This window comes from Zophobas morio, unplaced genomic scaffold, assembly GCF_036711695.1.
Source record: "Zophobas morio isolate AGI-343-1 ecotype UQ-CSIRO unplaced genomic scaffold, CSIRO_AGI_Zmor_V1 ptg000029l, whole genome shotgun sequence".
Lineage (NCBI taxonomy): Eukaryota > Metazoa > Arthropoda > Insecta > Coleoptera > Tenebrionidae > Zophobas > Zophobas morio.
In genome coordinates, this window is record NW_026972134.1 from 7,907,389 (window position 1) to 7,935,188 (window position 27,800).

Below are 27,800 nucleotides of genomic sequence, written 5' to 3' on the forward strand. Positions count from 1 at the left end.
CACGGCCTGATAAAGTCACTTTTTTGGTTCTTAATCGGAGTCGCTCGGTCCCATTCATTGTAATTATGTAGGTCACGAAACATTACCAGCGGCGCGTATAACAATTTACATATAATTTAAAATAATTTTTTCTACACACTGCTGCCACTTAGGACCGTGAATTTTACCCAGTTACCTAATCATATTCTGAGCTATTCCCCATTTTTGTTTGCATGTATTTCGCAATCACCTTGTATACTGTCAAATCGTCCGCATATAATAGAAAATTGGAGTCACGAAAGCCACGTGTTAGATCATTAACGAATAGTAAGAACAAAATTGGTCCACAATGCAATCCTTGAGGTACGCCTAATGGAACAAAATAGGGAGACGACATATAACTACCAATCCTAACTTGTTGTGAACGCTTGGAATGCCGTCAAGTGCAGGATAAAAAGAATGTTTAAGATGATTGATATTTTCAAAAACTTTTACGTAAACCGAGGAAAAAAACTTCGCAAACAAATTGGAAATTTCGGTACCAGTTTTAGCGCACTTCTGCAAATTTTGCATTTCGCAAGGAATACCACTAGTGTTTTTTCGTGTCTTTAATGAAATTCCAGAAGAACTGTGGATAATTTGTAATGCTGTCGCTGACTTTAGAAAGGTAGGGATTATATAGGTTTTCGTTAAGTTCTTTACACTGGGTCCTTAACGTTTTAAAATATTGACAGCATAATAGCGATCGGAATATAATAATAAATATCCGACTTAGAACCATTCTAAAACACTGGATAAACCTTAGCTAACGTGCATACAGTGGGGATTGCGAAGTTTAAGTAAGTACTTATCACTTTACTTCGCAATCAAATTGATTCTTTACAAACTGATTTTAAAAAAATCATATAAAGAATCTGTACAACACATGGTAGAGAATATGGAGCAATATCTAGGTAGATTATTTGATGACTTACGTAAAGAATTAATAACATCTTTAAATAATAATATCAAAAAGAAGTTGACTCTCTGAAACCAACTTTGCAGGATTTCTGCCGTGAATCATTTGAACCTTTATTGCGTATGCTACCAAATCTCCAATCTACTCATGAATCGAATATTATCGAATCCAACAAACCACCATCATCTAGAAAATCAAAAACATCACAGTCGCCACAATTAACAAAAAAACGCAAAATTATTTTATTAGCTGACGAAAAAGGACGAAATTGTGTTGACATAATGAATGATTACCTTCCGCCTAATGAATCTGATTTATTATCAGTAGTTAAACCAAATGCATCTTTGACTGACTGCGATAATGAAACTTCTGATCTTAGCAATGATGATTACGTAATTATATTTGGTGGCAATCTCGAAGTAAAAAATGGCAAAGTACCTGATGTGGACACGTTGCATAAAACATTTCGCGATAAGTTTAAAAAAAATAAAACAGTTATTGTAGGATGTCCGTATTTTAATGGTCGTTCTGATAGGAACAAGTCGGCTTATGAATTAAATTGCAATTTACGTAACATAGCTACACAGAATATAAACCTTGAAAGATATTCGTATTTGGATCCCAATGAGCTTTTATACAATCAATTTAAAACTGATGCTGTCATATTTAACCAAGCTGCTAAAAGAAATATAATTAAAAACATAGTTCATCACATAATTTGTAACACGGATAATTCCTCTGCTACTTTAAATATGAACGTATGAGGTCCCTTCACTCACAAGAATTATCCTCACAGCAGCTCAGCTAATCGTCATATGATAAAAAATTTATCATCGAGAAACAATTCTCATTTTTTATAGATAATTCCGTTGCGCCTAATTTTTTGGTTAACAATTCCACTCGTTTTTCCACTTCTCGTAACAACAACACTACTCTCCACGATATTTACCATAATGGTAAGGCATCAAAATCCAAGTGCGCATTATATTCTAATATTTCCACACAGAAATCGTCGCAAATATCTTGCTACTATCAAAACACAAGGGGGCTATGCACTAAAATAACAGAATTCTATTCTACATGCTCAGGTCTTATACACTACGACATCATTGGTTTAACGGAAACCTGGCTTAACAGCAGCATAAATAATGCGGAATTTTTCGACCTTAACAAATACAACATCTTCAGGACTGACCGAAATAATGACACTACGGGTCTGAAAAGAGGTGGAGGTGTATTACTAGCTATTGACCAGCGACTAAATGCTGAGCTGATAAAATTTAATCGCTCTGATAACAGTATAAATATATCACCCCTAATAGATTTTTTGTTAGTAAAGCTTGGTTCCCATTCTCGCACATTATTTGTATTGCTTATATATATCCCTCCCTCCTGTGATAGCACAGCTTATGATGTTTTCGTCGACTATCTACTATCCTTAGAATGTCTTTTCGGATCTGAGTTACTCTTTCTTGGTGACTTTAACGTTCCCGAATTTGTCCAATCCATATCTAGTTGCTCTAATTCTAAATAGCTTTCTAGTCTAAACCAATTAATGAACTTCTTTGACATGAAACAGTGTAATCATATCTTGAACGCTAATAATAGACTACTAGATCTTGTTCTAGTCACTAACCACAGCCAGTGCACTGTCTCTAGAGCAGGTGAATCTATAGTCCCAGAGGACAAGCACCATACAGCTTTGGATATTGATTTTAAATTTACTAGTTACTGCCATAAAAACATAACCTCGGTAAATGAGAATGAATTCAATTTAAAAAAAAAGTAATTTCGCCCTGTTATATTCGCTATTATATGAAACAAACTGGTCATCCCTTAACCATTTCTCAGATGTAAACGAAGCTGTTACTAAATTCTATAATATGTTATATGAGATTTTTGAAAAATGTGTTCCGAAAAAAAGGAAACCAACCAGGTGCATTTATCCTCGGTGGTTTAATGGCCAAATAATCCATATGTTAAAACAAAAGACGTCGGCATGGAAACGCTACAAAAAGTCTAGTACGCCAGAGGACTTCGGTTTATTTAAATCCCTTAGGGCAAAATTAAAATCTGATATTAAGTCAGCTTACTCTGATTACATAAAAAATATAAACCAAAACATCAAAAGTGATCCAAAACATTTCTGGTCCTTTATAAAATCAAAAAATAATGCAGATACAATTCCATCTCCAATTACATATGAGGGTGATACTATTCATGATCCTCAGCGGATAGCGGATAATTTTGCGCACTATTTCTCTAAATCCTTCACCAAATCGTCAATAAACGCAAATCCACAGCCTTCTAACTACCATGCAAACATAATCCACATCAGTATGGTAACAGAGAAACAAGTACTGTCTGCAATCAAAAAATTAAAAGCTGCTACAACGTCTGGCCCTGACTTAATACCCGCCTTTATCATAAGGGACTGTGCGATCATATTTGTAATTCGATTAACAATCTTATTTAATCTAATTTTAAAAACATCTACATTTCCTCAAAAATGGAAACTCTCACGTATATGTCCAGTCTTTAAAAAAGGTGATAAATCAGATTTAGAAAACTATATACCGATCTCTATAATTAATAACTTTTCCAAAATTTTTGAACATCTTTTATATGCAAATATTTACGATAATGTCGCTACTGTTCTATCGTCAACCCAACATGGATTTGTAAGAAAACGTTCAACTGAAACGAATCTCGTAACTTTGACACAGTTTATATCCGAGGCCTTAGATAACCAACAACAAGTCGACGTCATTTACACAGACTTTTCTAAAGCGTTCGACAAGATCAGTCATCGTCTTTTACTGTGGAAATTAAGTAACAACTTTGGTTTTTCGAATGGTCTGATAAAATTAGTGGAATCATACTTAAATGACAGGTTACTTTATGTCAATGTAAAAGGATTTAAATCGAAAGCATTTAAACAAGTCAGTGCCGTACCCCAAGGCTCTGTTCTTGGGCCATTGTTTTTCAATATCTTCATCAATGACATAGTAGATGTTATTGATGTACCCTCCCTAATGTTTGCTGATGATCAAAAACTATATTCTGTTATAAAATCATATGATGACTGTGAACGTCTACAGCAAAACTTAAATAAAATATGCCAGTGGTGCCTAAATAACTATCTTATTTTAAATACCGGAAAATGTCTAGTAATGTCATTCACACATAAACTAACGCCGTTCACTTATGTTTATGAAATTAACGTGTTGTTATGCGTGATCTTGGAGTTATCTATGATCCAAAACTCAGTTTTAAATATCATATCGATTCGATTGTTAGCTCTGCTTTTAAATCTTTAGGGTTCATACTACGAAATGGTCGCCTTTTTAATGATGTCGATACTTTGAAATTATTGTATACTGCATATGTCAGACCACATCTTGAGTATGCATCGCTGGTATGGTCACCTTTGTATAACATTTACATATCAGAATTAGAGAGGGTCCAGCGCAGGTTTCTTAAAACAGCTTCGTATTTATCGGAAGGGGTTTACCCCCCACAAGGCTATCCGCAAGAATTGCTAATGAGAAAATTTAGTTTGAATTCTCTAGTTACAAGAAGAATTGAACACTCCATCCTATTTCTTTTTAATCTCATACACGGGCGACATGAATGTGTTTGTACACTAAATCAGTTGGATTTCAAGATTCCTGTACGCGACATTAGAAGTAACGACACTTTCTACATCAAGACTTCTAGGACCAACATTATGTCCAATTCACCTCTCATCTTCATGCTCGCCAACTACACCTGTATCCAAGATAATATCGACATTTTTAATTCAACCTCAAATGATATAAAAAAACAATTTCGACCTGAACATCCGTAAGTCACCTATCTGCACATGTTATTATTACTGTATTTTTGTTTTGTAATAAGTATTGTATTTTTATGTATGTATGATTACCTTGTCCTGTTATTGGGCCTTAAGCCCGTTGGGTACTGTATTGAAATAAATAAATAAATAAATAAATAAATAAAAAATAAATTAAATACGTAACATAGAGGTTTCACACTACATGAGACGCAATCATTAGATCATTAGATCATTAGATCTGACTAAAATTTAATGCTGTTGATAAAGTGATTGGTGGTGGTGTTATTGCAGCTATATCTAATAAAATAAATTGTCAGATCATCAACACTACAGTCATTGATGATTTGGTCCCATTAATCGATCTTTGCATTTGTAAATGTCAGTATAATACATTTACTTTTTTGTTAGTAGTGTGTTACATACCTCCTAGTGTCTCGTCTACAGATTATGAAATATTTTTGGAAGGTCTGGAAATTTTTCTTGTTGATCAAACTGCACTACTGATTAGTGATTTCAACCTATCAATGTCCAACACTCTCTCTACTACCTGCTCTAAAGTAAACTCACTCCGTACATTCTGTGATTCGCTTCAACTTACTCAACATAACAGTATTGGTAATTTAAATAATAGACAGTGTTACGATTTTTTTTTCCACGGAGTCGAGGGTGAAAGGGGCTTAGACGAAGTCTCGCTCGATGGTTTTGGTCAGTCGTAACGAACGCCTGTCACCGGTTTCGACCTTTTTTTTATTGCGGATCGTCGCCGCCAGCTCCGCCAAATTTTGAGTTTTTTGGCTCTACGAAGTAGTACTGGCGGGGACGGAGACGGCCAAGCAAGAGGAGGGGGTGCAAAGCGAACACAAGAGAGAGAGAGAGAGTTTGTGCCGACAGGAGGTGTGTGTTTTGAGTTTGGAGAAAGTTGATCTGTTGGTTTCCTTTTTCCAAGAGGAGTCACTTTCGTAGGTTGATAGTAGGCTTATTGCTTCACATGTAGGGTCCACGCTAGGGGCGAAGTTTCGAGGCCCGTACAGAGGCGACGTAGAGGGCAGCGAGAACGAGGGAAATTAGCTGGGAGCTGCGATCATCGCGTAGCGTCGGTTAGGAGACCCGGAGTTTTGGACGATCGCGACGTCGAAGACGCGGACTTGGTGAGTTGCACATCGGGGGATCTCCAGGCTGGGGCAGGACTTGGTCAGCGCGTCGCCGTCGTCCTGTGGGAAGTATCCGTTTTTGTGTGACGTCCGAGTAAAAGAATACGCCTTATCGCTATTGGAAGTTCTCTTATCGTTTGTCGAACAGACCAAACCGTTTTTTTCAACTGCGTTTCTTTCTCTCTCTCTCTCTCTCTCTTTCTCTCTCAACATACATAATAAGTCTTACAAACGTTTTTTCAAGTTTTCACGTACCCTAGCATAAACTTGATGGCGCCCAAATTTTTTTATTTATGAAGTAGTCAATTTGCATTTTCTGTAACTAGCTAGTAGGCCGTTGTTGCGTAATAGTCCGTGAGTTCGTTTGTTGTGGTAATTCGTTACTGATATTATTTTTAGTTTTTGTCACCTTTTACTAACTTAGATTATAAGTCATTTTTGTACTAAATGCACTAAATATTTTTAATTATACAAGCTCGCTAAAATAATTAGCTTTTCATTTTAAATTGAAATCTCGGATCCACCTACCGGCTCTCCCAGAAGTGAGCACGGGCAAGTGTATCTTCCCTCGCTTTCATAGCACAGAGGAATTTTTAAGGTAACAACACTTGAATCTTATTTTCTCCAACTTTCGAGAAATTGGTGCAATTCCCAACTATATGCACCCTCGCTTATAACTTTCGCAAGGCCAATTTTATCATCTTGTATGAGCACCTTCTTGCTGCTGAGTGGACCTTCTTAGAACCATTTGTTGATGGCAATCAAGCCCTGGGAGCATTTTATGAACATTTACACTCCTTAGTTAAAAAGTCTGTGCCACTGTATACTGCTCAGCGTAAACACACCTATCCTCCTAGGTTTACACATTCTTTAATCGCTAGTCTAAAGACTGAGCTATTTTATAGAAGGAAATAGTTATCCTCCAAAAATGTCCTCTTTTTTAATGAATTTAAACGACTTCGCACACACTGCAATAACCCCAAACAAATTTTCAAATACTTGCAAATGAAGCGTGGTACTACGCGAATACCGGGCAAGATGTATCAGGAAAACCTATCGTTTGAGACACCAGATCAAATAGTAAATGGATTGGCACATGTTTTCTCTGATATATATCTACCTAGTTCAAGTTATAACTCCAAAGATGATTCCCATAGCAATATTCCATCTCTCACATTAGCTCGAGTCAGCGAAGATGATATAATTAAAATCAAGGCTTCTTTTCCAATTAAGCACACGGCTGGTGATGACCAGATACCCAGCTTTATGATTCATGAAGCAAGATATGCGTTGGCTCAACTCTTGTCAGTGATCAGTAATAAGTAGACAGCGGATTTCTGTCGGGCTACGTCACGATATAGGTGGGGACGCGCTGCATCGCCGGGACTCAGTAGCGGGTGATAGGTAATCACCGAATTTAATTGTCACTTGATTCCATAAATACAAATAACGATTTATTAATCAAACGGCTAAGTAAATGAGAACTGGAATTAACAGCAGAGTGCAACGAAGCAGCGTTATTCTAATCTCAAATAAACGAAGTGCAGCCGGTAACTGCAATAAATTCTAATCCCGTACGAGCCGTACCGAGTTTGGCCTTGTCTAGCCCGACAGAAATCCGCTCTCTAGTAATAAGGCCATTGAAAATTACACTTTTCCGGACAAATGGAAACGAGCACGAATTGTGCCTGTACGCAAGAAGGATAATATCTCGGATCTAAAAAACTATCGACCGATAGCAATTATTTCTAACTTTGCAAAGATATTTGAGCAGATGATTTATAAATCCATCATGAATAATGTTCGGCCCTATATATCTCAAAATCAGCATGGTTTCTTGCTTGGAAAATCTACAACCACCAACTTAATAACTATTACCCAGTTTATCTGCGAGCAACTTGACGTTGTGTATACAAACTTCACCAGTGCCTTCGACGCTGTGGATCATGGTATTCTGCTTCGCAAACTGAGTTCGTTTGGGCTTACAAGGTCATTTATTTCTCTCGTTGAATCTTACCTTTCAGATAGAGTAAACTATGTAACCTACAATGGAACTAAATCAAAACAACATCAGGTGTTCCGTAAGGACCTTTGTTTTTTCTCCTATTCATCAACGACCTCTTGGAGTTACTTAAGTGCCCTACACTTGCATACGCTGATGATCTAAGAATATTTGCTTCTATTTCCTCCGTTGCCGATGTAAAATTTTTGCAGCATAATTTAAATATCATTGCACAATGGTCGTTCTCCAATCATATGAAACTGAACATCGATAAATGTCATTTTCTTAATTTTTCTCGTCAATTTACTCCAATGTTCTCCTTCTACTACATAAATGATCAGCCACTAGTTCAAGTTAACACAATGAAAGACCTTGGAGTGCATTCTGATTCAAAGCTTATGTTTATCGACCATATTCGAGCCATATCTGCGACGGCATCTAAATCTATTGGATTTATAATGCGTACCTCCACCCTCTTTCAAAGTTTACCTCTGCTAAAGTCTTTGTATTTTTCTTTTGTGTCAAGCAAACTAGAATATGCATGTGTTGTATGGTCACCAATTTATGTGTGTCATCAACTGGCCATTGAAAAAATCCAACGACACTTTCTCAAATTGATGTCCTTTAAGACTTATGGAACTTACCCACCCAGAAATGTGGACTATCACTTTTTGTTGTCAACTCATAATCTATATTCATTAGTTGAATGTAGGAAAATACATGATCCCCACTTTATCTGGAAGCTGCTTCACAATTTTGTAGATTGTCCCCAAATTCTGTCACATGTAAATCTACATGTGCCAAGGCTTAACGTAAGACATGCATCAACTTTTCCAACACCGAGAACTAACATGCTAAAGAAATCGCCTATGGTAATAATGTGCCGTGATGCTGAGGTCTTTTTAATGACATTTTTAGTGAAAAATTATAAGTGTGAGGCTAAATGTATTTCACTCTTTTATCTAGAGGTTTTCTTTTAAATTATTAGGTATATACATTTCATAATCTTAATTGATATTTTTATTTTTGTATGCATATATTATACCGGGTGTCCCACGTAACACTTTCGGGCCCAAAAAACTCAGGTATTTTTGAAGGGATTTTTATGAAATTTAAAACAGGTGTAATATAATAGGTAAAGATTAGGCTGATAACAAAAAAAAAAAACTATTTTATCGAATTTTAACACAGCTTCCTGTTGTTAAAAATTATGCAAAATTGAGTTATAACTTTAAACAACTAAAATAACGCCTGTGTGCGAAAAATTAATTAAATCACTGTTTTTGTTTAAAAGAATTACGTTAATAACAACGCAAAAATTAATTACATTTTAAAATTTACTAGTGCTGTCGGTGCAAAACAATTGTCTGCGTCGCTGACATTTTTGTCAAAATCTGACAAGTTATTGAAAATGGTTCGCTTTTCTTTAATTATTAAAACAGAAATAATTTTAACCTACGGAGAATGCCATACAGTCCTAGATGAAACAGTCAGGACTCTTATCGAACGGTAACCCTATGACGAATTTATCAAATTCAAAGTACAAAGAATAATAAACTTATTTGCAGATAACGACAAGTATACAAGATCTAAAACGAGTGAAAAATACGAGATGTTAAATACACCTAGCAAAATTATTTCCATTCAAGTTAGAATTAATTCCTGAACCTAAAGCAATTTTGCACCTTCGAAAAGGTTGTAGTCGAGCAACTGAAAATTAGTATTTTCTTAAAATTCATAAAATAACGCTTGGCAAGCAGTTTTTTGTTTCATAGCTGCCTATCCTTTAATACTTTTTGGAATTATTTGCTCAATAATTTATCGTTTTTTGTCTAACCAGGCGTATTTCGGAGATGAATTTTTGCATACACTATTTATTTTTCATGTTTAATCAAGCGATGCAAAACGTAATTAATTCAAAATTAAATTAAGCCATGGAAAATTTACTTTTTCAAGATAATGATTATTCTCACCGGTTCATATTAATCCTCACCTATCAAAATACCTACATTTAATAATAATAATAATATTTATTTGTCCAACAGGTTAACATAATGAACCTAATTAGAGGACAAATACTAACTAACTAATTTTATAATTATGCAATCAAATAAACATTAATAATGGCAATAAAAGAAAAGAAAATTAGATAAGGAGTAAAAATTACATTATTTCAAAATAAACACGTCTTCAAAGAGGTTGTCGGCGCAACGGCACATTGTTGTAACTGGAGCACGGCGGAGCACGTTGGTGCGAGCTCTTGTGGTTCGGAAAGTAGTTGCAATCAATCTTATTATTAACAAGTTTAACTAAAAAATTTGCGCATAACTTATCCCGCCGCATTAAAAGTGACGACATTTTATGACGTTGTATAAGACCACTCATATCTGTGCCCCTTTGGGGATAAATGCCATCCAACTTGAAGGAGAGAAACTTCAGAAATTTCTTATGAATTCGTTCAATTAAAGCATGATGACATAAATACAAAGGATACCAAATTAGACAGCCGTACTCTAACTTGCTTAATACAAATGCAGAAAGTAAAGATTTTAGCAATCCAGTATAAGTGAAAAATTTGGATATTCTCATAATAAAACCAAGCGACTTATTAGCTGAGTGACACATTTCTTCAAGGTGCAGATCAAATGTCAAATGACTGTCAAAGGTTATCCCAAGATCTTTTATGGAATCCAGCTTTTCTAACATGTGTTCATTGATGAAATATGTTGATAAGACAGGTTTTGATTTTCGAGTGTACGAAACAAAGGAACACTTTTTTATGTTTAGGCTAAGACCATTAGAAGAACACCATTCCGCAATACTGCATAGGTTATCCTGTAGAAGTTCTATGTCTTCATTGGAAGATATTCCTGAAAATATTTTAAGATCATCAGCATAAGCCAGCGAAGGACAAGTCAAGGATTGCAGTAAATCATTGATAAATAAATTGAAAAATAGAGGTCCCAAGTTAGAGCCCTGCGGCACACCAGATGTTGAGACAAACTCGAAAGATTTGAAACCGTTATAAAAAACATAATTGCGCCTATTGTACAGGTAAGAACGAATTAGTTCAAGGAGTGAACAGGACAAACCAAAATTGCTAAGTTTGTAAAGTAGTGTATTATGTGGTAGGGGGTAGGGTATCAAAAGCATGAGAGAAGTCGGTGTAGATTACGTCCATTTGAGAACAATTATCAATGGTAACACATAATTCTTGAGTTAAAACTACCAAGTTAGTAATAGTTGATCTTCCAAACATGAAGCCATGTTGATTAGGTGAGATGTAAGAACGGACATTTTCATAAATGCGGCCATATAGCACCTGTTCAAAAACTTTAGCAAAATTGGATAATATTGCGATAGGACGGTAATTATCAAGAGCTGATGATTTGCCTTTTTTATGAATCGGACTAATTCTTGCGCGTTTCCATCGATCGGGGAAGGTATTACTTCGTAATGCTAAATTAATTAATATAGTGAGAGGTTCAGAAAATGCATATTTGCAGTCGTGTACTAAAAAACTGGGAATCAGATCATCACCTGCAGTAAGTTTGGTAGAAAATTTAGACATAATGATAATGAGATCTTGTTCACTAACAGAATTAATGGTAAATGAGCGAGTACAATCAGTAGAATCCATAGATGGGGCATTATCACTAGTGTAAACTTTTGAAAATGTCGTAGCAAATGCATTGACTATTGCTTGAGGTTCCGTGAAATTATTGTTGGCATTGTCTATTAGTTGGGTAGGAATTCTGGATGTGCCCTGTTTGAGATGCAGAAAACTCCATAACTGTGATGGGTCTGATTTGACGTTTTGTTCTACACGACTTAAGTAGGATCGATAACCATTGGAAATTTGAATTTTAATTCTTGCTCTGAGCCTTCTAAATTCGTTATAGTATTCTGGGTTATTTGTTTCCTTCCATTTACGTCTTAGAAAGTCTTTAGTTCTAATATCACGTCTAATCTTTGGCGATATCCAAGGAGGAAATTTCGAAGAAGCAGGCCGATACTTAGGAACAGTCAAATCCATGGTCATATAGAGCTTAGAATGAAAGGTGTCCACCGCTACGTTTACATCAACGGCTTGTTTAAGAACTGATCAATTGATGTTATGAAGATTATTATAGAGCTTAAAAAGTCAACTTTCCTCCAGTTGTAACAAGAGTTTGCTGCAGAAGGAAACTGATCGGTATGTTGGCGAAGAGGAAATTGTAAAGTCATGTGTAGTCCCGGATGATGAGGATCTTCATGTAGGAGAGGCGGATCAGAGTGTTTAACTGAGATGTCAATGTTAAGGTCTGAACAAATTAAATCCAACATGTTTCCATTAAAATTAAGAATTGAATTACTCTGTACAAGTTGACCAGTATCACAAAATTGTTTTAGAGTGTAGGTTTTAGGGCAGTTAAAGCCCTCCTGTATAAAATGGGGCACATTAAAGTCACCTACGAGTATGATTTCATCGTTTAGTATGAACGTTTCTAGCGCATTAAAAAACAATTCAAAGTTATGAGACGATATGTCCGGAGGTATGTAGATAACAATAAGTAAGAATTTAAGGTTACCAACAGAACATCTGCAAATAATTATATCAATCAGTGGAACCATGTCAGTTAAAACCGTAGTGTCAACAGCATCAGCATTGATAAATTCAGAGAAAGCAGCAAGAACTCCACCACCCCTGGTGCGACCTACAGTGGAAAACTTTCTGTCACATCGTATAACATGATAGTGGGATGGAAACAACTCAGTATTATAAACAGAATCATTCAACCATGTTTCACTTAACGCAATGATATCATAAGACAAGTCACAGGAACTGACGTAACAATTATGTGATTTGGAAACTAAACTATGAACATTTTGACAATATAAGGTGAAGGAAGGTCTAGACCTGTTGGACCGTATTAGTTTTCCTGAGTAATAATAATGGGAATTCCGTTGCAATAAATTATTTTTAGATTATTTTCACCCAAAGATAAACGACGACCCAATTCCTCTTTCACAGATTTATACAAGTTTATTTGCATTGGAGTGCGATCCCTGGAAACACTAATATTATTCCATTTATCTAAACCTTGAAGATTTTTGAATTTTTTCAACACCGTAACGACATCATTGACTGAGTTCAACCGTACACGAAGAGGACGACTCCGATGGGTAGCTGAAGCTATGAATTTACCAAGACGAAGAGGGTGTGACGCTGGTTGAGTAATATTTAACTGGGTCAGCATGTCATTCACCAATATCATGTCCGATGTGGTCTGGTCTTGTTTAGATAATCCCTCTGGTTCTTGGACGTTATAAATAATGAGATTGCATTCACGCTTGCTTCTCTCCGAGATTTCCTGCACAATTTTTTCAACCGTCCACAACGATGAATCATTACAAGTAGACGAACTGGCAGACTCTAACGCGGTGGTATTAAGAGATTTTAATTTTTCAATTTCAACCTGCAGATCATGAACCATAGCAATCAGCTTTGGTACTTGGTGTACACCCTGCTCGCAGTCGAGGCAGATGTATTTCATACGACGTTTTGAAGCGGGCCTAGACTCCAGACATTTAACCTCAGGTGCAGTGAGCTCAGAACAAGGAATGTGAAAAAATTTGTTACATCCATCACACTTGATAAACGAGTTGACTTTTGATTCATCAATTTCGCTTTTACATTTTACACAACGCATGATGATGTGAAAAATAAGAAAAAAAATAAGTGAAAAAAAATCGTTTTGGGAAAAAGGAAAGAAAAGAAAAGAAGAACAAGGTCACTTTTCACACTCGCGGGGTCGGTCGCGGTGACTTTGAGCACAAACAAGAGGACCACGGAAAAAACAAAAATGTAAAACAATAGGTCAGTGTAAGGAATTAATTAGATTAGAAAAAGAGTAAGGTTAAGAATGAAAAAGTTCAAGTGAAAAAGCAAGAAACTCAAGTACAACAAAAAATGTGAGTTATAAGCGGACTTACTTGATATCTGTGTACAGCAGTTGTTTAAAAATTGCCACAAATATTTAGTTAGTATGTAAGTGCAGGTGCACGAGCAGGTTGCACGCACGCCATGTATGACACGAGCACGAATAAATTTCATAACAATCCGTTCAAAATTACCTGAGTTATTCCGCCCGAAAGTGTTACGTGGGACACCCGGTATATATATTGTTTGTGTATATTAGTCTGTTCACTGTATTCTATATGTTGTCCTCTAAGTGGGTTGTAACCTGTTGGGCAATAAAAGTTTATTATTATTATTATTATTATTATTAATAATCATGGACAAAGAAGGCAGGAATATTATCGACACTCATAGTTAAGTTAGTTTTAATTTTTCGACTAGCTTTCAGTATATCACTTTCATACATATATGGTAAACTTATGTAAAACAGTAACATTAAAATCACAGTCTAGGAACTTATCACACATGGAAATCTCATTGGGACACATATTAGAGCCTTCTCTATCATAGGGCAGATGACTATTATTAGTATCAACACAATCTCCTCACTCTCAATTCATCATTAGCCTCCGGAATCGATGGTATAGCTCCTTTGAAACGCTGCGGTCACTCCCTCGTTTATCCCCTAACCATGATCATGCAAAACTCATTTCAAACTCATGCTCTTCCCGATATCTGGTTAAAAGTACTAGTGGTACTGATCTTTAAGAACGGAAATAAACTGGACCCCAGTGACTACCGTCCAATCAGAAGGTGTTAAAGAAATCGAAAGATAAATTTACGACTGGAATTGATGGGATACCCAATTTTTTATTGAAAGGTTGTACTACAATCTTATGTTTATTATGCAGGACCTTTTGAAATTCTTACCTCTTCCCAAATGGAGTTTAGCTCTCTATTTCCAAGCAAATAAATAATTTTTGTTAGTGCTCAAGCGCTCGGCCGCTGCCAATAAATAATAATTTGAGCATGACAGAACGTCACCAGTAGTAGGTACGTTCGGGCTGCTACTACTACTATATTCTGATGCTTGACGCGAAATTGTACATATTAACTTTAGGAATTCTAATAAACCTAGAGAAATGGGAAATTTTCAGAGTAATGTTCAGATGCTGTCAACAGCCCAGCAGTTCTCGTGAGTTTCTGATCTTTTATCAAAATGTTTTTATCGTGGTCTACGTACAAAGTGAGGACAAATTTATAATACTATTCTTGCTTATCCCTTCGTAGTTTTAACCAAGACCTGGCTTCGTTGATATTGATACCAGTGCGTTTATCGACAATAGATGTTGTATTACATCTTAGTTCAAGTATTATATTTAATTAACTATTAGTTTGTCAAATCAGCTCAGATTGCGTATCAATATGATACTCCGGTTTTTTTTTGTTAACAAAAAGAGTTGTATGATATAATTAAATATTAATTTAGGAAAAACCTTGATAACTATCTGCGACGTAAGTTTGTTTCTACACGTGCGTATCTACAATGCCAGGAAAAATAAGATTGAGTTGTTAACTTATCAACAATTAAACAAGGTCACGCCGGGGTTTTTTCCTAAATTAACATTAAAATGCTAGAACAGATAAATCAAGTAGTAATTTATCATTTAGCTGGATCTTGTGTAGCAAAAATGAACTGATAATCGACAAATAAATGTAATTTATCAGTTAAAAAGTATTTATCACAAATAAACTCATGGACAAATTATACCACTCAATTAGATAAGCACACGTGTTCCTATATTCGACTGATCTGATTGATAGCTACATAGGAACTTTTAAATAAAGCAGCGTAATTGTTTTGAACGTGAATAGTCCAGAAAAAGATATTATTTTAAGTCACTTTTATTTATTAATTAATGACGCCAAAAATTTGCAAAACATGAACTACACACAAAAAACGTAAACAATTAAAGTAACGCGTTCAAACCGACCCTAGTACCCTGTATGGCCCGCTATACCTCTTATCACGGAATTTATTGGTATACTGGAGAAAGATTTTCGACAACATCTCTGGGAATATTTTCCCATTTTTTAGGTGCTCAACTGGATTTACATTGGATCCCCTCTGAAAAAATAATGACGTTATTCCAAAATTTTGTCCACTAGATCCTATCAAAAATGTGCAAAATATGATCAGTCTATACTTATGATTTATCGAGGAGGGATTTGTTGCGCTGCACTTCAGGACCGAGGAAAGCTTGTCGAAATATAGTTCGACCAATTTTTTATACAAAAACCACTCGACATATTAGTGTGTATTTAGTTCCTCCGCGAAGAATTACTGACAGCATGACTTGACATTATAGAACGTCATTTATGGGAAGCCTATTTGAAGACTACATATGCCGTTTTTAATTTTTCTTCTTTCACTCTCCAAGTCGATGTGAACCGAGTTATTCATCAAATCGCCCTTGCAAGAACATTTCCGACTGAACTGGTTTTTATACAAAAGAGCTCGCATTGAAATCGGTTCATGCGTTTAGGAGCTGTGGTATAACAGATAAATAAGTACATAGCGATCAGCTGATGATCTTGAATTAATTGAAGTGATTATCGTCAAACATAGCTAACCATTTCGATTAAAATAGCTTTCAATTAAAAAACACTGCATCGAAATTGGTTCATCCATTTGGGATCTACGGTACCACAGAAGGGCAAAATAAATCTTAATTTTGAATACTTCATCGTAATATTGTAATTTGAACCTTAGTGTTTTAGTGTTTTCATTTTAACAAAACAAGAAAGGTACTTTGTTTTTAGAATATTATTAAAATTATTAAAATATTAAAGAATAATTATTCACATATTCTCTTGTATATTTATTCAGGTACATATAACAAATATTGAAGCATTTTCTTCAAGTGCCAAATTTCATATCTAATCTGAAGAAGAAGCATTAGCGAGTAAATTTCTTTTTAAGTCTTGAATGTACTCCATGGTTGTGATCATTTCCTTTAATAACTCATCATCTTCGCATTCAAGCTGGTCGAGTTCTTCCAACAGACGCATAAGGTTTTCGTGGATTATGTAATAATCAACAGAGTCTCTTGTTCCCAAATAACATTTTATATCATTTTCAAAAGTTTCAGCATGCGAATGAATTTGTTGAACATATTCTACACTTTCTTTGTTCTGAGTGTTTTCAAACTTGAAATTAGTGAAATAACTATCAACATTTAAGACATTCTCGTACGGTATCTTCTTGAACGCAAAAACTGATAGTCGTTTGTCTAAACAGCCCATCATGTTTTTAACTTCATCTAGAGCTAGTTCTTTTAGAGCATTCAATTCTTGTATTTCTCCGGGTATGGGTATATCTTCAATATTTTCTTTAACAATAAATAATTCGGCAATATTTGCAAGGGTCAAGTCTTCTTTAAGCGATTTAATACGATTGTTGATGATGTAGTTTAATGTTTCTTTTGATTTTTCAATTAGAATTTCTTTCTTAACGTCGGGTAGAAATTTTAACAAGCCGCCGCTTGTATACTTTTCTTCAAAGGAAAGTACAGCTTCCTCAAATTCTCTCAGAGCCTCCGTTTTCGCTGAATCTGTAAGATTCTCTTGGGATAGATCATTCAATTTGCTTTTAGAAGATTTCACTTTTTTAATATTTTCGTTTAAGCCTTCGATTTTGATTAAAATTTCGGAAATTTGTTCTTTAAACTTATCGAAAACTATTGTCAATGTTCCCGAATTTTCGGGTGGAGTTTCACTTATGACTCTTTGTACTTCATTCCACTGTGTTTCAATTAATTGTCGTTCCTCTTGAAAATTTTGGTCGGGATTTAAACCACACAGTTGCTCTGTTAATTTTTCGTATTTTTCGAGAAGTATGTCTACTGAAGGCAAAAGTTCCTTAACATATTTTTCATAAAATTTCTTCTCATAACTGTGCAAACTGCGCAGAACTTCCATTTTTTTTGCGACAATTCTAAAGTGAAAACTTCTAATGGTTTCAATATTGTCTCTGTAATCATTAAATACAAGTAGCGTCGTTTCTTCCTGTTTAGGTTTGTTATTTATTGTTCCTTGAATTTCTTTTAGTTTCTCAAATTCTGATATACTTCGTTTATTCTCTTCAGCTTTTTTTGTTAAAATATCAACCACTTCATCGATTCGTTTCTGGATAACGGTTTTTCTTTCTACGAAAAAAGTGTTGTCTTCAGAAATATATTCTAAGCAGCTGTTCATTCCTTTTATTTCTTCTGTTTTTGTTGTATACTTCGCAGTATCTTTTCGAAAAGCAAACTGTTGAGCATAACTGCGATAGTCTTCTATCACTCTAATTTTCTGTCTTAAGTAAACTGCGGTTTCTGCAATAATAAAACCTGATATTTTGTTAATAATTTCATTTTGTCGTGTAACTATCGCTTTATTTGATTGATCTATTTTCTGTACGTTTTCCTTTAGTTGTTCTAATTTAATTTTTTTTTGACGAAAGTCTGCGTGTTGGCTAACGATTTCTAAAATTTCGGCTTCTTTGATATTCAAAACTTCGTTAAAGTCTTTGACGAGTTCTAATTGTTCATCAGCGTAGTTTACATGAGTATTCATGTCCATTTTTTTCTTTTGTATTACGCTGTCCTCTGCACCGATCGACTGGAGTCGCTTCTTTATTTTTGATATCGTATCTGCTAGTAGTTTTATGAAACGGTTGTCCACAGGCAGGCGTACGTTTTCTAGATCCGTGATACATTTACCCAAATCATAATTGATTTCGTCTAGTTGAACATTAGGGTCAACTAAAATAAAAATTTTAATAAAAACAACAATTAAAATTATGGTACAGGGCGATATAATAAAAATGGAATCAAAAAAATAATTTAACCTGAGGCAATTTTTGTTTTTACTTCATCAAGTTTCTTGGTAGTCGAATTTTGTAGGGACCGCAAGGATGTTATAAATTTGTCAACTTCTTTTTTCAAATTCTCCTTTTCTGAAGAATCCACGTTTTGAATGTTGAGTTTTTCAAAATTTCCGATAGCTTCATTCAGATGAAATAAAGTTTCGTTTAAAACGTTTGCAGACAATTTGGGAGGAGAGTGTAGAAATAATTGTAGAATAATAAATCCAAAGTAAAGGTCCTTCATTATGTCGGCCCATTGGCTCTTATTTATTGATTCTAGCCCACACAAAAAATTGTTTAAGATGGTTTCATACGCTGTTACATCAACTTTTCCATGGTTAATTTTTTTTGCGGTTTTAATCAAATCCTGTTTTATTCGATCCGCATCCTGATAATCTACGAAAAATATATACAGTATGTATGTGGATATATTATCATTGTTCTCTATTTTCATATTAATATTGCAATAATTTTTCCACTTACTTGAAATGGTGTAGAAGCTCGTGTTTGCTCGTGTTGGCTGATTCTCCAATTTTCTTTTCACTGCGTCTATTATGTGTTCAATTCTTTTAGATTCTTGTAACAATTTTTTGTCTTTTCCCCTTTCTTTAGTTCTGGATAGGTACTCATCAAGAACTCGTAACAACTGAATTTTCAATTGTTGTAAAATATTAATTTCTTCTGCATCTAGTCGATCACTGAGTCTTTGCATGATGGTTTCTATTTCAAGAAAGTTGCTCATACCTGGTGAAAAATGGTGCATTAAAGATTTGGAACTACGATTAAGCTAGGACTACTCGATTGACGCATTGTCAATATTATAACGATACGCACCTAATAAGTTAATCCAACAGTTTTCAAGAAAAAATTGTAATTCCACTAGCTGAACTTCTGTTATTGGTTTGTCCTGTTGTTGGCGAAATTACTTGAACTGAATTTCTGAAGTTTGATAACTGGAATAGATAATATCATTCCTTAGATAAAAGAAGGCTTTTGGTTTGAATTAGATAAGATTGGTTAAAAGCAATTTCGTAACTTAAAAAAAATGCTCCACGCTTAATATTAACTTAGTAAAATCATTGTTTACCTGAGATAAACGGCAGACGCGTCACAACTGATTGTAGAAACATGTCGGGTACCAACAGAATAAAAGTGAAGGAGTAACAAACTTATTGCAGACATCTTTTTCAAATGTTTTATTTAATCAATTAAAGTCACTGGTTAATTAATTAATTGATTTTAAAACATTTTGTACAAATGTCAAACATTTGCTTAAGACATTTTTGAGGTGACGACGCTGATTTTCTAGAAAAAATTTTTGGTTTAGATTACAAACCCTAATACAAAATAAGAAAACAAATATAACAGACTGAAAATATTTTTAGGTTAAGCGGTAAGGTATCGTCTCTTTACAAGGACGAGAAAGTAATTAATTTTTTAGGATAAATGGATTCATTTTGATCAAGCTACTCACGACAATCTTAAAACGTTTGTAAGAATTTAGAGCATTCGGTTTTGCAGATTAAAAGTTAAACTGTAAAGGCTTGTTATACAATTTGGATTTTTCTTATTGAAAAATTTGGATCTCTGGGTTAAAAATCAAGACGGGTTCATAAACACGACTACAGGAATATGTTGATTCATAAAATTTATATAACATTTACTATGCAAAATTTTGACGTAATGTGACCACATTGTTGGTAGGGAGGGATTAGACAACTTTTGGTTAGCGTTTCACGATCTACACGATGTTCTTGATAAACATACAAAATTTGACAACAGGATCAGGAGAAGCCCCATCCAGAAAGAAGTCGTCGCCAGAGAACCCGGAACCAATGTGACCCACATTTTATTCTTCTTGCTTTGCAACTTCATTTCTTTTAGCCGATAAGTTTTTATTCACCAGTGTAGCTGGTGACGGCCAACAAAAACCGTCTAGTGTTAATTTCTCGGAGTATTATTGTTTTTCGTCGGCGCTCACGAGATCTTTGGAGTTCCGTGTCTCGGGCTTTAGAGCAATCCCAATGCACCCTGTGGGGACGAAGCTGGCGCCTGAGCATATCGCCCGACAAAAGGGTCATCCCCGTAACGTGAAGGTGACAAGGTGACCACATCACCTAGGCCGGCCTAGCGCAGCCTACCTTCAGTAATTTCTGTTATCGAAAAATACGAAGCGTTATCTCAACGGCTGTATGATTTAAACACAAACCGAACGTGTTCGAGATTTTTTAAAATGTCTGCTACGAGCTAACGTTGTTGAAAGTATCACTACAACACTGAAGTACTGAACTATGCTATTTTTTCAAAATATCTGAAATTGTGGGCAGAAAGAAGGGGTAAATGGAATTCATATATCTCATAAATGAGAAGAATGGGAGGGCGCACAACAAATGGTAAAACTACAGTGTTTCACAAAAAGAGAAGACCATAATTGTATTTGCAAGAACATCAAATCATTCTGTTTTTTATTACCCATTTTGGGATTTGCAGTCAGTTTGTTCAAACGATGTCATCTTAATGTAATACAAATATTAGCGACACTTTTGGGACACCCTGTGTAAGCCAATCTAAAAAATATTAATGTAGTCATAAATCACAAGTATGGACTCATCATATTTTGTACATTTAAGATAGGACTATCAATTTTTAGAGCTGATGGGCAAATATATTTAGGTTAAAAATTTATCATGCTTCATGTGCAAAATTTCAAAGCATTCGGTTTAACAGATTCAAAATTAAATTGCAAGATGCTGTTTCATAATTTTGATTTTTTTATGGATGTTTCGGGTAAAAATTCAACACGTCGTCATAAACTACATGTGTAGGACTATTTATACAATTTTAAAACCCATTCACTATGTACAATTTTGAAGTGACGTCACATTATTGGTGGGGATGATAAGACAAATTTTGGTTAGCGTTTTACCTACCATCTACATGATATTCCTAATATAAATACAGAACTTTCGGAGATTATCTGGTGACGGCAGACCGACAGACAGACGGATAGACAGACGAACAGACAGGCAGACAGACAGAAACGGGAGACCTATTTCTTCGTACTCTGGGGGTCATGAAAGATCGAGAAAACGTAAAAGTAGAGAGTGGGCCGACAGACTTGATTACAACTGTCCTTCGCTTACGTCCATGCTCACAAAGTATATTGAATGAGAAATGGGGGACTACGCGTTTAATGAGTTAATGACTGTATATGTAAAAGAGTAAACTCTTAGTTGTAGCAAAACACCTGTTTAAAATAAAGGTAAACATTGATACAGCCGTGCTGATTTTTGCCTGGGAAAAATTTCAAGTAATTCCTTCAATATCATCCAGCGTCTCTCATTGTCATGAGCCAGACGAAGGCATTTTCTTGTTGGCAATTCTTTCACTTTCGAAAATAATCGTTCTTTATCGATACTGTACTAATGTTCGAAAAGAAATAATTTCGTTTTATGATGTTTGGCTTCTTTAGAAATATTGATACAGGGTGACTCAAAAAAGTAATTAATGAGTCAGTGTATTTTATTCATTACATCAGGAACGGCTCATTTCATTTTCCAGAAAATTTGGGAATACAATAATGGTATTATTATTTAACAATAGTTATTTATGTATTAAGGGCATAATCAGGGAGATTGTGGCACGAGGGAATGTTTAAAGCCCGACGAAGGAGGGCTTTTAATTTCCTGAGTGCCACAATCGACAATTATGCACGTGGTACATACAACGTTTTATTCTATTTTAGTTTATAAACTATTTTTAACGAAATATTGAGTATTTTCGGCAAGACTGTGTGAATTGTGCCGATGCGAATTTTAATACATAGCTGGCTATTATTTTGATGTTGTTATGGATACCACGTTGATTATTTGATAATTCGTTTTTCAAAATGTAAATTAAAGAAGCGGAAAACGTTTATTCAAACGAAAGTTTAGAAGAATTTGAAGTCGGTCAGGTAATGATTTGATAAAATATTGTTTTTCCAACTTAAGAAAAACGTTGAATATCGAAGCGTGTTTGAATAATTAATTGATTAGAGTAAATGAACAATCAATTGTTGCTTAGCAATTTTTGACAGATTTGTGCTAAAAAGGTCAATTTAAGCCCGCATTTGGGTGCTTATAAATAAGATTATGGTTCTAAAATAGAATAAATATTTATTATGGACCTATCCAAAGTGATACATGTATCCTGCAAAAAATGTTAATGACGTCTTTACAAAATTTTGTTAGGGAGAAATTCATTTGAAACATGCCGTAGCACGCTTCTTTACATTTACTTTTACATTACATACATATCTTTATTACAACTAGAGATTTTCATAAAAAATAAAAATTCATTATAGAAAAATTGTAGAAGTTCTCATAAAAACACTAAATATGTGAATTCACATGTTGTAATTTTTAGAAAAAGCTAGATATGTTGTTTTATTGTACTCCAAGAGCGAGGGCCGTTCTTTCGAAGTTCTTCTTAACATTCGTGCTTTATTTTTGACTCTGTTGGATGGGGCTTGAGAATACACTAACTCTCAGCTCTAGCGAAGGTAGGAGTCCTTACTTTGATTGTGCTATTCCAACGTTATAATCTAAACAACCGATATTTCGCTAAATTTGTTGGAACTAATTAATTCCGCAAATTATTCTGTTTTTAACTTCTAGAGCGTAAGCGAAGGAAGTATTGTAATCGAGTCCGTCGGGCAACTCCCTACCTTTACGTTTTCTCGACCTTCCATGACCTCTAGAGTACCAAGAAATAGGTCTCCCGTTTCCGTCCGTCTGTTCGTTTGTCTGCCGTCTCGTATTTTTGTTAGAAAGTACTAGTCCGATTGATTGTTTTCAAATTTTGTATTTATATTAGGGATATCATGTAGATGGTAAAACGCTAACCAAAATTTATCTAATCATCTCCACCAGTAATGTGATGACGTCACTGCAAAATTGTACATAGTAAATGTGTTTTAAATTGTATAAAATAACATAGTCCAGATTTGTGGGAAAAAATCAAAATTATAGAACAATATTTTGCAGTTTAATTTTGAATATGTAAAACCGAATACTTTGAAATCTTGCAGATGTTTTAAAGTAATGACAACCATAATAAATTTTTAATCAAAATATATTTGCTTATCCCCTCCAAAAAATTGATAACTTCTGGTCAAAACTTTGCTCAATAAATCCTATCTGAATGTCCAAAATATGATAAGATTGATAAGTCTGTACTTTTGCTTTATCATTCCATTCATATTTACTGGATTTGCTTATACAGGGTGACTCAAAAAAATTAATGAATGCATGAAATTATTTTATTGATTTTGAAAATTTTGGGCATACAATATTTTTGTTTTTAGTACTACACTGCACCAATCCAAGTTGATATACGTGTCCTTGCAAAAATGTTGATGACGTCATCACAAAATTGTGTGAAGAAAAGATTCAACTCGAAAATGCTGGATGAAGGTGCGAGGAAAGTTCTGTCGAAACAACTTTTGACCATTTTTTTTGCTGTTTTGGTAGTAATCGTAATTGAAATTCCCGCTTCTAATAGTTTAGAGTGTTTAAGCGAGTTTTTGCGTTGGGTTCTTGTGTTATTTAACGCATCGGCGTTGTTATTACCGGATTTGGTCCACTCATGCTTGAAAGATTTGTGCAACATGATTTTCCATCTACACGAAATTCCTAAAATATACTAAAACTTGACAACAATCGGTCCAGTAGTTTTGCTAATTATTTGTCTAACACTATTACACACAAAGAGAGGACAGACAGACGACAGGTAGACAACCCTATTACAATACTTCCTTAGTTTGCGCTCGGGCAGTAAAAATCAAGATAGATTTATAAAGTATTATACCTGTAGCAAAACATTATTTTATAAAATTTAAATATGTAACATTTAAAATGAACTTTCTGAGATGATGTCATCATGTTGTTGATGGGACAATTCCACAAAGCGCTGACAAAATACATATACATTTAATGAATGGGTAAAGTTTGATTAGCGTTTTATCATCCTGACGTGAACATAGCATTCAATAACAATCGGTTCAGTAGTTTCCGAGATTATCTGTCAGTCTGTCAAAAATCGTCAAACGGCGGGCAGACAGACGGAACGGAGACCTATTTTTTCGAATTCAAGGGGTCATGAAACTTAAAGGAAAAATGAAAGTATAGCCAAAAGTAAAAATAGCAGTAATATAGGTACTGATTCCAAACAAAATAATTTGAGATTGCAATAAATTAGTATTTTACATAAGAAACGAGTAATTATTGTACTTCTATTTAGTTTAATTTAAGTTGTTGTTAACAGTATTTATCTATGCGTGATTGTATAACTGGTTTATTCTATTAGAATATGAGCTACAAATAAATACTCGTAAAATTATACACCAAAACATGCTAACTAACTGTCGACAGTTGTTTCATTCTGATCAAGTTTGTCACTAGTATGCGTAGAAAGCTTGTCAATGGTTGTTAACTTCGCCAAGACTTCTTCTAGTTGTTGCTGAATTCTTTCTACGTTTGCTAGGTCCACGTTTTGCATGTTAAGTGTCGAAATATTTTCAGAAACTTTATTCAAATGACATTTGTTTTCGTAAAGAATATTCGTTGCTTTCTGAGGGCCCGCAGATAAATATAAAAACTTGAGCAATTTTGGTAAATCATATTGTTCTTTGCTATCAAAACTGTATGAACTTTTCTCTATACAACTTCCGTAGTAGACTGCTGTGTTGAAAATACTCCTGTAGTCTAGCACTTTGTTATTAGTTAGTTTGATGTGGATATCCAAAAAAAAATCTTTCATTTCAATTAAATCTTCATCTTCTAAAATTTGAAATAACATCAGTCAAAACATAATGGTTGTCTAAATTTATCTAATTATTTTAACAGCTTACTTAAATTTTCGTTGATGATCACTTCGTATGTTGGTAATTCTTGAAGTTTTGTTTTCGCCGTGTTTATTAACTTCTCAATTTCCACTGTGCTTTTATCTTCGTGTTGTTTTACAAAATATAGGTAATCAGTAAGTAGTTGCTCAAGATGATTCTTCAAGAAATAAGACATTTTTTCCTGGTTTGTATTAAATATCGTAATGAGTTCTTTTGTGTTATATTCTATTCCTTCTAGGTTCGCCATACCTAAATTATACGATAAGTAAGGTATTTTGGTTACAAGTACATTTTCCTACTTTACCTGCGTATGAAGTAAGCGGTTATTCCGTCGTAACTGTCGGTAATTTTCAAAGTTTATTGTCCAAACACGAAATTTGTTAACCAGGGTAATTTGCTACAATTTAGAAATAGAAAATTAATTCGAAAGTTAAGCAGATTTTTGTAGAAATAAATTACCAGCTTTTAGTGTGTTGATGATATTCTTTGAAATATTTCAATGAAGGAAATGCGTGAAAATTACTTCTCAATTCTTAATGTTCTACTTACGTTTTAGAAGCTAAAACGTTATCGCTCTGATTAGATTAGATACAAATTTGTGTGGTTACGTATTTTAAGTTTGCTAAAAAAAATTACACTAAAAATTCCCATATTTTCCTTGGATTTGAACTAAAATCACACAAAGTAGGTATTCATCGTTTGAACATTTTCATTTTGTTGAATGTACTATAATAAGTACTGTTTGTAACTGGACAAGTTTACCAAAGTATAACTTATCTCATTAAGTTCACATTTTATATGTATTTGTATACCAAGGCTGTAAAGAAGAACTTTTTCAGTCGGTCAGAGCCTTGAATCCGAGACATAGCCGAGACATACAAATCGGATGAGGCCAAAATAGTTCTCTTTGGCCGAGTTACACACAACGTTTTTAGGCGATAATATAGAAAAATAATTGATTTTGTAAGAGGTTTTCAAGTTAGAAAATCCTTTTTTGTCGTTGGAGGAAAAGCCCTTTGGGCTTGAGAAAAATTATAGTGCTACTTTACTCTTCTAGTAAGAAAAAAATTGGTATCGTCACGTTCCATAACGATAGTCAATAAAGGTGGAATTCAAATAAGGCCACTTTTGACTTTTTATTAAAAAAAAAAAACAGTCAGATAAGAACCCAAGGCCAAGGCGCAAAAGTACGTTTTCGACATCTGAGTACAATAAAGTGACAAGTAAGTTCAAAAAAGTAATTTTTGACATTTCAGTACCAAAGAGTGATAGGCATTACATAGACGTGTTTGAGGACATAGAACGTTTACTGAAAAAAAAAACTGAGATAATGTCATCAAATTGTTGGTAGGGATGATTACACAATTCTTGGTTATAGTTTAACCATCTACATATTTTCGGGGATTATCTCTGTCTGTCTAATAAAAATCGCCGTAGACAGACGACACAGAGACGACAAACAACAGAGAGAACCAAGAAAAATTGACCAATGATAAGTACGAGCTGGATGAATTAAAAATCCAACAAAACAAGGTGACTAACCATGATTCGATTAAGAAATTCTCGCAAGAAGACTATATTGTCCGCAAAACAGGCGCGCTACGAATTTAAAACTATTTAATTTATCAGAAATGGATGAACTATTCGAACAGGCGGAGAGATAGCGACGGGTATCGCTATCAAACAATTATGGAACTCGAGAGCAGAAAAATAAAGTTGTGAAAATCCTGAATTAAATATATTCGTGTAGGAATATGATGATAGAAATTAGAAATTTTAAAGTCATATATCTACACGTAAGGAGAATTTGTATATAAACAGGGATCTTATTCCCTTACAACGAAACTACAACTTTTTGATTCGCTCTGCATAGAGCAAGGAGATAATTTAATGATGTCTTCCTGTTGATTTCATATACCGATTGAATTGGGCCAAATTTTCCAGTACTCTTCATATAACCGTTGTACTCTTTGAGAGTGGTTGGATAACGTACCTGAGTAATACATAGTAGTCTTCTTATCTTTTCTGTTCAAGAATTCCGTTTCATTTAGACTACAACGATTGTCTTTCCACTTCCACGTTGCTGTTCTGGTAGTGCTACCATATGCGTCAGTATTTTGTTTTTTAACTTTGTTGTGAAGCACAAAATTAGGCAGGTGTTTCCTTTTACTT

The 27,800-nt window shown here is 34.5% G+C and overlaps 2 protein-coding genes across 2 annotated transcripts; both read right to left on the reverse strand.

Moving 5' to 3' along the window:
• Positions 1-16,688: 16,688 nt before the first annotated feature.
• On the reverse strand, positions 16,689-19,775 carry LOC135137542 (early endosome antigen 1-like). The gene is made up of 4 exons (XM_064067236.1): positions 19,577-19,775; positions 19,226-19,486; positions 18,725-19,138; positions 16,689-18,638 (listed from the first exon to the last, which is right to left on the reverse strand). Exons 2-4 carry the CDS (start codon positions 19,482-19,484, stop codon positions 16,771-16,773), a joined length of 2,541 nt encoding a protein of 846 aa, XP_063923306.1. The 5' UTR covers positions 19,485-19,486; positions 19,577-19,775; the 3' UTR covers positions 16,689-16,770.
• Positions 19,776-25,062: 5,287 nt separating this feature from the next.
• Positions 25,063-26,213, reverse strand: LOC135137620 (uncharacterized). Its single transcript, XM_064067317.1, has 4 exons — positions 26,088-26,213; positions 25,933-26,025; positions 25,635-25,877; positions 25,063-25,563 (listed from the first exon to the last, which is right to left on the reverse strand). The coding sequence occupies exons 3-4, from the start codon at positions 25,873-25,875 to the stop codon at positions 25,142-25,144; spliced, it is 663 nt and encodes a 220-aa protein (XP_063923387.1). The 5' UTR covers positions 25,876-25,877; positions 25,933-26,025; positions 26,088-26,213; the 3' UTR covers positions 25,063-25,141.
• Between the last annotated feature and the right edge of the window lie 1,587 nt (positions 26,214-27,800).